General features: G+C 44.2%; 1 protein-coding gene across 1 annotated transcript in view; it reads right to left on the bottom strand.

Moving 5' to 3' along the window:
* Nucleotides 1-5,766: 5,766 nt before the first annotated feature.
* SNX9 (sorting nexin 9) overlaps nt 5,767-12,739 on the bottom strand; it is a 170,626-nt gene continuing 163,653 nt past the window's right edge. The window contains exons 16-20 of the mRNA XM_007451357.1: nt 12,348-12,424; nt 11,476-11,565; nt 9,497-9,611; nt 7,318-7,409; nt 5,767-6,007 (exon numbers count right to left, since the gene is read on the bottom strand). Coding sequence (XP_007451419.1) covers nt 5,960-6,007; nt 7,318-7,409; nt 9,497-9,611; nt 11,476-11,565; nt 12,348-12,424 — 422 coding nt within the window. The 3' untranslated portion in view covers nt 5,767-5,959. The remainder of the gene's footprint in view (nt 6,008-7,317; nt 7,410-9,496; nt 9,612-11,475; nt 11,566-12,347; nt 12,425-12,739) is intronic.

The raw sequence follows: 12,739 nt of genomic DNA, 5'->3' as shown, positions 1-12,739 counted from the left end.
AAAGAAAAAAGGAAAAAAACTTTCTCCTTGTGATGAGAACTCTCTGGATCTACTCTCTTGACAGCCTTCCTGTATATCGTACAGCAGTGTTAGCTAGAGCCACCATGTGGTTCACCACATTTTTTTGAATTATGATACAAGATCATCGTTAAAAAACTCAGAAAAATGTAATCTTATATAAAGACCACTCATCGTCTTACCCCCAAGAACCACTGGAGAAGCTCAGTCTCAGCCCACGTGCTGCTTCCTGGTTCAGGTTTTGCATTCTCGGCCTTAAAGCCTATCTGGGCACGCTCTATTCCAGCACTACCCTAGGCACTCCTAGATTTTATTGATAATAGGTTTTTATCCTCATCCACATGCATTTGTTGAGTGCCATCTCTGTGTCCTGAAAACGCCTATCGGTCCCAAGGCAAATCACAGTTGTGCCTGCTTTAAAGCAGCGTTTCTCAGTTTGGGTACTGTTGACACTTTGGGTGGATAATTTTTCATGGGGGCTGTTCTGTGCATCGGAGGGTGTTCAGCAGTCGCTCTGGCTTCTACCCACCAGATGACAGTAAGTCCTCAGTAAATGTCCCCAGGCACTGCCAATGCCTCCCGAGGGCAATGTTACCTATGACTGAGAACTGATGCTCTCAGGACAAGTGATGGGGCTATGTGTTCCCTCTGGGCCCAGGCATCTGACCACGGGCGGCCGCCATGTCCATGCTCACCACCACGTGCCCCGACACTGTTTTATACCCAGAGAAGTGCAGGATTCTGGCTTTCTGGTGAACCAACATCATTTTCAGTTATGTCAGTGGCTTTTCTCTGGAACTGATGACTCACCACCAACCCCACCCCCTGGGCCTCCCCAACTTTGCTCCAGGCACCCCCTCTACAGGGCAGCTCCCAGACATGAGCCAGGTGAGAAGCCCTCACCATTAAAAAAACCCCAAAACCAAAAACACCAGTGCTTCAAACTTAAAATCAGTTGTTCGTGCATGGCCCAGGTTCCTGGTTCATGGTACACACATTTCTCTGTCTCTCCCCCCTCAAAGAGTTCTGAAAATCCTACAAACTGATTGCTTAATTGAACTTTATAACTTTTTTTTTGGCTTAAGATATGGATGTGTATTCCCACCTAAAGAACTTTGAACTTGACTCAGAAGCTAAAAAATCTCCACAGAGGTCCAGAGTGGCCTTTGGACCTCGCCCACTGTTGGCCTTTGAATTGTCAACAGCATTCATACAGAATGGGTACAGTTAAAATACTGTTATATATATGAAAGCTATATAAGAGGATCTTAAAACTTCTCACCTCACACACACAAAAGTATAACTATGTGAGGTGATCGATGTGTTCACTAACCTTACTAAGCTTGGCAATCATTTGCAAATATATACACGTATCAAATCATGATGTTGTACACCTTAAGCTCACACAAGGTTATATGTCAATTATAGCTAAATAAAGCTGGGGAAAAAAATCTCCTTCTGCTTTGCTAAAACTTTAGTTTGTTCCCAACTGCACCAATTTACATTCCCACCAACAGTGTAGGAGGGTTCCCTTTTCTCCATACCCTCTCCAGCATTTGTTATTTGTAGACTTCTTAATGATGGCCATTCTGACCAGTGTGAGGTGATACCTCATTGTAGTTCTGATTTGCATTTCTCTAATAATTAGCGATGATGAACATCTTTTCATGTGCCTCTTGGCCATCTACATGTCTTCTTTGGAGGAATGTCTGTTTAGGTCTTTTGCCCATTTTTTGATTGGGTTTCTTATTGTTTTTAAAAATGTCTTACATTGGTGCAGCCACTATGGAAAACAGTATGGAGGTTTCTCAAAAACTAAACATAGAGTTGTCCTATGATCCAGCAATCCCACTCCTATGCTTATATCCGGACAACACTATAATTCAAAAAGATATATGCACCCCTATGTTCATAGCAGCACTATTTACAATAGCCAGGACATGGAAACAACCTAAATGTCCAATGACAGATGAACGGATAAAGAAGATGTGGTACATATATACAATGGAATACTACTCAGCCATAAAAAAGAATGAAATAATGCCATTTGCAGCAACATGGATGGACCTAGAGATGATCATACTAAGTAAGTCAGAAAAACAAATACCATATGATATCATTTATATGTGGAATCTAAAATATGACACAAATGAATTTATCTACAGAACAGAAACAGACTCACATAGAGAACAGACTTGTGGTTGCCAAGGGGGAGGTGGGTGCGGGAGGGATGGACTGGGGGTTTGGGGTTAGCAGATGCAAACTACTGTATATAAAATATACAAACAACAAGGTCCTACTGTACAGCACAGGGAACTATATTCAATATCCTGTGATAAACCATAATGGAAAAGAATATGAAAAAGAATGTATATATGTATAACTGGATCACTTTGCTGTACAGCAGAAATTAACACATTGTAAATCAAGTATACTTCAATAAATTAAAAAAAAAAGTTTTCTTACAGAAGTAACTGCTGGGTCTGGGATTTGATTTTGTTCTATTTACAAGCAAATTAGTTAGTCTGTTGCTGTTTCATGGATGCCCGCAGCAGAATGAAACCCCTGAGTCAGAGACAATGGGTAACTCAATTTCCAGAGGCACAGCCGGCCGAGGAGCTTCTGCTCACAGGCTGCTTCTCTCCTCCCTGCCTTGCAAGTCCATCAGGGGCAACTAGGGGGCGCCCGAGGGATGCCTTCTTGTGGAAAGGAACCTGGAGCTTGGGAAACCCGCATTTTATAGCAAGCAGTAAGAACACCTGCTCTTCTTCCTAGAAGACCTTTACCTCATCCACCAAGGCTGTTCACTGCAAACAGTGCTGACAATCAGCCTGGGTAAAAAGCAGTGAGGACTCTGCATTCTTGGCATAGCTGGCAAAGCCAGCCGGAGAGCAAGAGAACCTTGGGAAAGGAACTCAAATTCTTCTTACTTTCTTGGAGAAAAGGATTTTAAATCAAACAGGCTGAAAAAAATTAAGAAACACACATAGGAAAAAAGTACCCTCCTCCCTCATTATTGTCATTAGTTCCACTCAGCAATTACTCAGCCATGAACATAGTTACTTGAGTGCTTTTACTACTTTAAATAATGGACATTCATAGTTTGGATTCCCAAGCTTTAAGACGGGCTCTCTTGAGTTCCTCCACTGCGGATGCGGACAGGAGTGCGGGGAAAGGCAGAGTCTCCCGGGCACAGTCTTCCCACTCCTGCATGGTCACGAGAGAGTGAGCCTGGAACATCTCCATACATGGAGATAAAGAGCCCTCATAGCCTGGGCAAGCCTATCTCTTTACTCAGGAATATCGCACCCTGTTCCGGGCTTGACGTGTGCTTCTTGTTCTGCTTAATCGCCTGGCCAGTCCCACTGCTCCAGCTGTTCCCAGTGAGGAGGGTTGGAGTCCGTCACCTGCTGCAGTAGAGGGGTGGGTACAGACCATCTCCCACTGGTCATGGGGACCAACGCTCATTACTGAGGCTGGTCTTACTCTGTCTCTTCTTTACATTCCATCCAGAGCCTGTGTGAGTTGTGTGTTTCTTGGTGACCTCAACACCTGCAAACCTTACAGGGGTTCACGTCCTGGACCTGGTGCTTCTGGGGATGGGCAACCAGTGTCACACGATCGACAAGTGGACTGACCTTTTGCTCCACCATGCCTTTACCTCTCCTCTCCAGACATTTATCTACTAGTTTTACATTTTCAAGATTTATAAAAATTATAAATTATTCTATAATTAAAGCTCTTCTGTGATAGCTAAAGGCCCTGAAGGCTCAAGTCACACGAGGAAGTGGCCGAATGCCGTGGCCCCCACTCCCGCGGCACTGCCTTCTCCTCCCAGCCGGCACCTACGGCCCCACGGGGGGCTCCCCGCGATGAGTGCCGGGGAAGCTAAGACTTCCGATGTGCGGATACCGCCCCCCACTGGACAGGTGCGGAGCCACAGCCCCTCCCTGGACACCCCTGAAGGACAAGGTGACGGAATTTACACCACAGAATTAAGATATGGAGTATCAAGAGAAGTAAACCTCACGTAAAGAATGAATACACACCCCCCGTAGGTGCTGTGTCTCTAGAGAACCCTAACACACTGGGCAGCAGTAAGCAGTGTTCTTACTGCTCTCCAGGTGACTGTGACATGCTTCCCAGGTTGATAACTCTGATTTAAGGAACTAGCATTATTAATTCATGTCAAGAGCAACAAGTCTTAGGGCAAAACTCATTGCCTGCACTCTTTTCAGCAGCCGGCAACGAGAAACAATTATCAAGTAAAAAAAAAAAAAAAAAAAAAAAATCACACGAAAACACCAAAAAGTGTTTTGAAAAGGTGCTTGAGAATTTACTGTACAGTTTTTTTTTAACAATTTATTTATATGCTGGCTTCTACATGCTCTTACATTTGTGTAAAACATTTATACATATTCTTTACAATTTGTACATACATTAAATGGCTGTAACATAAACACTGTTCTGAGATTTTATAAAAGAAAAATCAAGTAGGGAAAATTTCTTATAAAACATTAACAAAAAACCCGTGATATTGAAGAACAAGAAGTTCTCATGTTCCTGTTCATTTGATTTCCTCTGGTATTTATTTTTTGGTTTCACTTTATTTGTGCTGGCCCAAAATTTCCATTTTCTATCATGTAACTATCAGGTCAGGAGAGTGAAAGCAGGGGGAGAGGATGCAGTAAGGCAGCTGTGCAGGACGCCGACATCTGCAGGAGTGAGACCGTGTCTGCGAGTGTCCAGATTTAAAGCTGACGCTTTGCAAAGATCCTGTTTGGCTTTATGCCATTAAGGGAAGTACCAGTGATCAGGAAAATTCTGTCTGAAGTTTAGGGTACAGTCGGGAATAACATCGCTCTGTGCTTTTTCTCAAACGTAAAAGCTCGGGATGACCGCACATTATGTGGGCTGCCACCCTCCTCAGCCCCTAAACTCCTTCCATTTGGGGGGCCGGGAGAGGTTTGCTAACCTGTGCTTTATCTTCTCAGATAATTCCCACTGGCCCGCTAGTCTAAATCAGATCAAGTGGCAAATCTCGCTTTCCCTGGCATTTTTCACGAGGTCTCACTGAACACCTCGAGACTTAAAAACGAGTGGAAAGCTCGGGAGGTACGTCTGCCCACAGGGCCAGCCCTCCCGGGCGCAGGGTCAGCACGGCCGCTCCTTCCCCGGGAGCAGAGGCAGAGGGTGTCCCCAGCCTTCTCGGTGAATTCTTCCAGCCTTACCGGGGCTTGGGAAGAAGCCTGAGGAGGGAGGCGCTCCTCCCAGCAGACGGCACTTTAGGGTAGTGGGCGCAGGGGCTCTGATTCTGGGGTTCGGCCAAGCTTTGTCCTCTGAAGGGACACGTGCGTCACCGGCACATGAGGGGCCGCAGCCCCGGGAGCCCCTCTTTGCTTTCTCTCTCCAGGAAATGTAAGCACTTGAGTCATAAATATCTCAGCGAAAGGCATGTAGATCTTCCTAAATAGACAGGAATCCCAAAGGGCTGAAAAGAGTTATAAAAATATACAAACATATATATTTTTTATTCTGGCATATTTCATACTTTTAAGAAAGCAATTAGTAATTATCTGACATTGGGTAAGAACTGGAAGATCGTGGGTGACTCATAAATTACATTTTTATGTAAAATATCAGTGGGGGAAACCCCTAATTTTCCATTCAAAATTCTGACAACTTTAAGTACTTTCCCAAAATAGACAATTTCCTTCCATTGGTTTAAATAATGGATGTGGAAATGAACAAAAGACTATCCCTAAAGAACTGATGCATTTAGGCGCTTAATAAAGGAAATGTAGTTTTTTCCAACTCTATTTCTTTTTGGTTTTCTCTTTCTTTCTTTCTTTTTCTTTTTGGATGATGGAGGGAGAAAATTAAATTGCGTTGCCCCAAGTCAGAAGGAAGCACTTCGGCGTTTCTTCACGTTTGTTCTGTCCTACATCACCGGGAAGCGACCGAGGGCCTGCCTCAGCTTTTCCGCAATCTGGTGAAAAACAGAACAACCGTGAGACATCTCCCACCGTGACCTCATGGCACTCTATTATTTCCACGTCTTCTGAGGTAAACATGGCAAAAGTTTCAAAGCCTTGAACTGGTTGATGCTCTTAGTCTCTCCAGCACCAACCCAGCCTCCGGGCAGTGGAGAAGCCTTCCTAAACCCCAGTCGCGGTGGTGCCCAGCTTGCAGGAAGCCCCGCTCCTTCCTTCCCACAGCGCAGCTGCTGCCATGCTGTGCAGCATCGTTCCTAGACCATCCGCCTGTCCTCCAGGGATCCGGGGGATCCGGTCTCCATGCTGGCCCAGACTCCCCTGCCCTCGCAGACACCTGTGAACTCCTGAGACTTGGCAGACGAGCGGCTCCCCACAGGGCCCAGCTGCTGCTACACAGTGTGGAGACAGGATGCACCTTCAGCTCGTCTCTGAAACCAACTGTTTCCAACACGCAATAGACAATATGCACAGAGCACATCAGCCACAGCTCCCTTCCAAGAATGACTGTTGGAGAGACACGTGCGGCAGTGTCCACCCAAAGATAAGATGACGCGTGCGTGGACGTGGGCCTGGGGCTTGCCTATCATTATCCCTGAACATACATGAGATAACACCATGGAAACAGTAGAAAACTTAGTAAGAAACATGGCAGCCAACACGTGGTCACTGTGTAAGTTACAGAACTTGTCTTCGGATGTCTTGAGTTTCCATTTGTTCAATACATGCTAGATCTTTGTTTTCTGTACACTCTGGCAAATAAGAAAATTGCTATGCAGAGGTACAAAAGTTAACATTTTCATTACTGGTTCCTGAGTGAAAATATCTAAGGTTTCACCCTCCCTCTTGTTTTCGTTTTCTTTCTGAAATTCCTCTGGTACACTGCAAAAACCTCACTCACAAACAAAGCCAGTCTGTGCTGTCCTGCATGGTGCCAGGCTCCTTCCCCAGCTGAGAGCCGGCAGGGACGGCAGGGTGACCTCATCTCATTCACAGTGTTCCCTGTGCACAGAGGCGCTGGAGGGAGGGAAAGGGACCACACAATAAGGGCTTCTCGGGGCCTCACAACCAGCATCCAATAATCTTCTTCTTAAAAAAATAACCCCCCTTTTAACCCAGTGTTATTCAAAGGAAAAGGTGGATTTGATTAAAAGAGATTGGAAAAACCCCTGCCCAATATTTAGCCACCTTTGGTTTATTAGTTAGGGTTAAAAAATACAAGCAGATTAACTTCATAGGGTCAACGTATGTGAGCAGGAACCCTGCCCTCCCCGTGTGCAGAGGCCTGGGAGCAGGGCCGACTCACCGTCTCATAGAACTGCACCTGCTGCTCCAGGTACAGGCGGATGACGCTGTTGTAGTCATAGATCCGGTTACTGTGGAAGTGATTCATCTCAGCTACAACCAAAACCAAGACATCAGTCAGTGCCCCCCAGACTTCAAACAACCACAACTGGTGTCTCTGCTTGGTTATGATTAATCATCAACCGATTTAATCCGGTTGGCCCATGACAGTTCCTGACAAAATGCTAGAAAGAGCCTAGAAAAACAATTTGAACAGTTCATGGCAAACGCTTGCCAGTAGATGGACAATTACTGTTGACGGCCACGTTCATTAAATCCTATAAAGCCCAACACAGATAATCACCCAAACGGCAACTACTGTTTGAGCAGGAAACCGACTTGGTCTCACCGTCTACAGATGGCTGCAGCTCAGAACATCAAATCTGTTTACAGTGGACACAGTGAGGCACCTGCTGGCTGCCATGTCCCCTCCTGCACAGAGACTGCCCAGGCAGGTCTCCTGAGGGACTCTGAAAAGCTGGGCAGAGGAGTGAGACGTGAGCAAGGCCCTCTTCAGAGTGGAGCCTGGTGCCGCTGAGCACCAGGGCTGCCAGAACTCAGGCTCTCTCCAGGCAGAGGGTCACACGCCCATCCTTCCTGTTTGCTGAATGTACCGATTCAGCAAATGAATCCCGTCTCTAACTTTGCCTCTGAGCACCCTCACCCCATCACCAACTCTGGAGACGCCTCCTTATCAGGGCTCCTGATCGCCCACCCCCCCGCACCCCGCCTTTTCCCTTACTTATACTCCACACCTACAAAGCCAACCGCCTGCATAAATTCCTACAAAAAGCTCACTGTTCTGAGTTTTATGTTGTTATCTGAAGTTGTACAAAGCCTCTCGTTTATTTATTTGGATAACCCCAAACACAAGTTCAAAACCAACTTCCCCCTTTAAAACCCTTCAAAGCCCAAAGCTTCAGTCAGGCTTCCCTGTTTACTTCTGGATGCCTTTCACACATTCTTCCCTTCTCCCACACCTTCCCTAGTCCTGAAGGACGTCCTTTAGAAAACCCGCAAATACCCTTCATTCTCTCCTCTAGCACCTCATCTTTTTCGGGTTCTCAAAATCTCAGACGGCAGGAGTCAGGTCTCTGGTCGGGCTGTCCGACTAACGTCAGCCCCCGATTTGCACCCGCCCTCCCCCGGCCCCGGTCACTAGCAAACCCTCTCCCTTGAGCAGTGCTTTTTTGTTTGTTTCATTTTTCCATCAAAACCTTTTAATGGCTTCTTAATGCCCACAGCAAGTCTAGACTCTTCTGCCTGGCTTTTGAGGCCCTCCACAATCACCAGAATTTTTCTCCTAATACTCTCCAAGTGTGTTTCATTCCCAAAGGCCAATGACCTAATCTGGTACCATTATTTTGTGTGCTTTTGTTCATACTGGAACATCCTTCCCCTTCCTCCTTTGCCCATGTATGTTCTATCCATCCACCAAAAGAGGAAAAATCTATTCACTGCTCCTATCTGCTGGAAAACACTCAAAACATTAATATTTTCTCTTTATTAACAGTCAAACTATGCCAAAAATGCTATGTTCAAACTCCCTTCACATTCTATGGTCTCGGGGCCTGGAGGTTACATGCTGCTGAAAGCTGAACGCTGGAATCTAATCTGGATAGGGGCTGATATTAAAGGTTATGAAAGGAATCTTCAAGGTCTCCAAGAAATAATAAAAATGTACAGGTTTAATCAAGCTGTCATTCATAGTTATGTCACGTAAATGCGTGAAAAAGTAAATAAATATTACAGCTTTTCTTTAACATTGGGATCCTGCAAACAACAGGCCTGTGAAGATATTTTGAATCAGTTCTTATTAATTTTTTTTTTTTTTTTGCGGTACGCGGGCCTCTCACTGCTGTGGCCTCTCCCGTTGCACAGCACAGGCTCCGGACGCGCAGGCCCAGCGGCCATGGCTCACGGGCGCAGCCGCTCCGCGGCATGTGGGATCCTCCCGGACCGGGGCACGAACCCGCGTCCCCTGCATCGGCAGGCGGACTCTCAACCACTGCGCCACCAGAGAAGCCCAGTTCTTATTAATTTAACTGCTGTTCACATTTGAGTTTCTCTCCAGCAAGGAAGATAGAAAATTTGCTGAGAAAAAAACCTCCACTAGTTAGCCACAGACCCTTCCTTCTTACCTTGCAAAGAATAAGACATTGTCCCAACACGCTTCACCATGTTCTGTTTGTCCTGTGGGGTGATCTTACTAGTTGCAACAAGTTTATCACTTTCTTTCACTTTTTCTATTGCTCCCTGTGAAATACAAAATGCAGTGGTATTAATAAAACAAATCTAAAAAGATCAATTATTAGTTTAAAATATAACAGAGCTAACATATTCTATAACTGACTTGCTACTGAATAGGAAAATGTCCCACAAAATAAGAACATGAGGTAAGCATCTATATGTAACTTCCTGTAAGTCACTTGGAAACAAAAATGTTGCTATTCTTACAAAATATAACTTAGCTGAAAGCTACAATTTCATGCTACCACAGAGCAGAAAACTAAACAGCGCTCTCTTTCTGTAATACGTATAAGCCACTGCCATGATACGAGTAGTACACGATGGGAAAACAGGCACTAGGTTCAGGAAGTCATCCGATCCAGGTGAGTCTAGCATATGCACCCGGGCACTGTGTCTCTCTTACAAAGTAGAGTATTTCATAAGTTGGTGCCTAAGTGGGCTGACCATAAGCTTTACTGTGATTTCTGTAAGAGGCACTGAATTAATTTTAAATTAATACTTAGACGGAAACAAGTGTAAAAGTTGCCAAACATATCCCACGCCAGTCTCATCGCACTGCTCGCTGGCACTGTCTGGAGAGTATTAATCAGGCTCCCCACCTAGAACTCGGATGGCAGGCACAAACTCCTACAACATGCTAACTGTTCTCAGATTTTTCCTGAGATTTTCATTTTCATTTTATTTATTTCATCCCCCCTTCCCCCCGCCACCAGTTTTACTGCAGTATAACTGACAAATAACATTGTATTAGTTTAAGATGTACAGCATAATGAATTTGATACATATTTATAATGCAAAATGATTACTGTGGTATGTTAACATCCGTCACCTCACTGAGTCACAAACTTTTTTTTTTCTTGTGATGAGAATTTTTAACATCTACTTTCCCAGCAACTCCACTTCTGGGTACATATATCCAAAGAAAACAAAATCACTATCTCAAAGAGATATCTTGCACTCCCATGGTCATGGCAGCATTACTCACAGTAGCCAAGACAATGGGAAGAACCTAAGCGTCCATTGATGAATGAGTGGATAAAGAAGATGTTCCCGAGCTCTATACTAAGCTATGTGAAGCTGCACAAAGCTTACTTCCTATGCTACCCCTTCATGATACTTCAGTTATAAAGCCAAATGCTGAAATGCCCACTTGCCAGGACTGTTAGGACCACAGACCGGGCCTTTGTAGAGATGCTCGTAATAAAGCCAAGTATATCACAATACTCTAGAGTACTACAGTTGATAAAATACCCACAGTAATGAAATAGTACACAGATTTTGAAAGAGAGAGACAAATTAACAAGAATCAAAATCTGAGGACACCCCAAACCAATCTTTCATTTAGTTTAAAAAAACCTTTATGATGGGAATTATAATAGTTTCCTTTTTATTAATATAAACATATAAAATTGATATTGACCATTTTGATTTTAATTGGGAGACCCTTCGTCAGGCTTGGGGACAGAACAACTTACTTCATCTGGACAGGAAAGGACCTTTGAGGACCTGCCCACCCAGCACACAGGGTCTCACTGATGAGGGAAAGTACCATTCCTGACACTGACTTGAATACCAAACACCACGATGATTATGCTTGATACCTGACCTAAGTATATCCATAAAGGAGTATTTATCATACTTTAGGTTCTCTCAAAATAATCTTTTTACGGAATAAAAGAAACTAAAAAACTATCCATGTATCTAAATGTGTTAGGACCTCACTATTTATAAACACTCCAAGCCGTTCCAGCTGGTTCAGAGACCAGCTCCTGACTGGGGGGCACTGAAGGGTCAGGCTCACGCAGGTGGTGGTGCGCCTGGGTTCTGATTCACCCGGGATGTCGTCTGTGAACTTCTACGATCAAGTTACCTTGTGAGCGCCAATAATGTCAGGGAAGCAGCCAAGGAAACCTTTATATTCATGATTACATTCCATCAGGAAATGGAGATCTTTCTTTGGCTGTAACAAGACACAGACTGGTTATTATTGGCGGAGGAATTCAGACAATCAAGGAAGAGAAAACTGTTATACCTGAGGATATAACACCAGGCACTACATTCAGGCACTACATTAAGGCACTACATTAAGTTACTGAGTGTTACAAGTTACAAGTATCAGGAGAGTAGTTAATGACCACATGAATGTACGTGCATACAAACATATTTCAAGTCATCATATGAAAAAAAGGTTTTTAAATTTAGGGATTTGAAACAACTTGGATGGTTATTCCCCTTAAGGAAACTTATTATCTGTTATCGATGAACATAATTGAAATCAGGCTACTAAAAGCTCCAGTGAAAGCCATGTGTCTATAACAAAAACCTGCTCCACACCGGGAACTGCACCAGGGGCTTTCTCTTTATTAGCTGTTGGATCCTGAGACCCTTTCCAGGTAGGTGCTACCACTGCCATTTACCAGACCAGGAAACCAAGGCTCAGACAGGCTGAGCAAGAGTCCAAACAGGGACTTGAGCAAAGCTTTCCTGTACGTTTTAATCCCCTCATGGCTGAGAATGGATTCAAACCATCAACACTGGAAGGTATTTAGGTCTCATGATGATGAATTTATCCATCACTTTAGCTTAGCCTAAGAAATACTATTAGCCAATGTCATTAACAAAGATACGTAGGGATAGAAGAGAATAGCCATTTGGAAACTCTGTCTTAAAAGAGGTTTTAAATTAAATATGTGGATGAGGTAGCACAAAGTCTTAACTGGAATTATGTGGTTATGTTAATACCTGTTCTGCCACAAGACTGGCAATTTCTTCGTAGGTCTTTCCTGCTTCTGTTATTGCGTCATTGAGATCTGTTTCACCTGAAAATCATTACAGTTAACATGAGTGGTTATAACTTATATTTCCTTTTCATTTATTTTATTTTAAAAATTTATTATGGAAAACTTCAAACTTTTAAACTCTACAGAATAGTATAACGAGCCCCCATTTACCCAACACCCGACGTCCCAATTAACGGCTCACGGCCAATCTTTAGGTCTCCTCCCTACCTCTCCCTTTCACTGGTCATTTAACACTTCATCCATACATTCTACCGAAAAGATAAGGACTCTTTAAAAAAATAAGGACAGGGCTTCCCTGGTGGCGCAGTGGTAGAGAGTCCGCCTGCCGATGCA

Source organism: Lipotes vexillifer, unplaced genomic scaffold (genome assembly GCF_000442215.2).
Source record: "Lipotes vexillifer unplaced genomic scaffold, Lipotes_vexillifer_v1.1 scaffold935, whole genome shotgun sequence".
NCBI classification, from domain to species: Eukaryota; Metazoa; Chordata; class Mammalia; order Artiodactyla; family Lipotidae; genus Lipotes; species Lipotes vexillifer.
The sequence above is the reverse complement of the archived record's forward strand: the minus strand, read 5'-3'. Positions and strand labels throughout refer to the sequence as shown.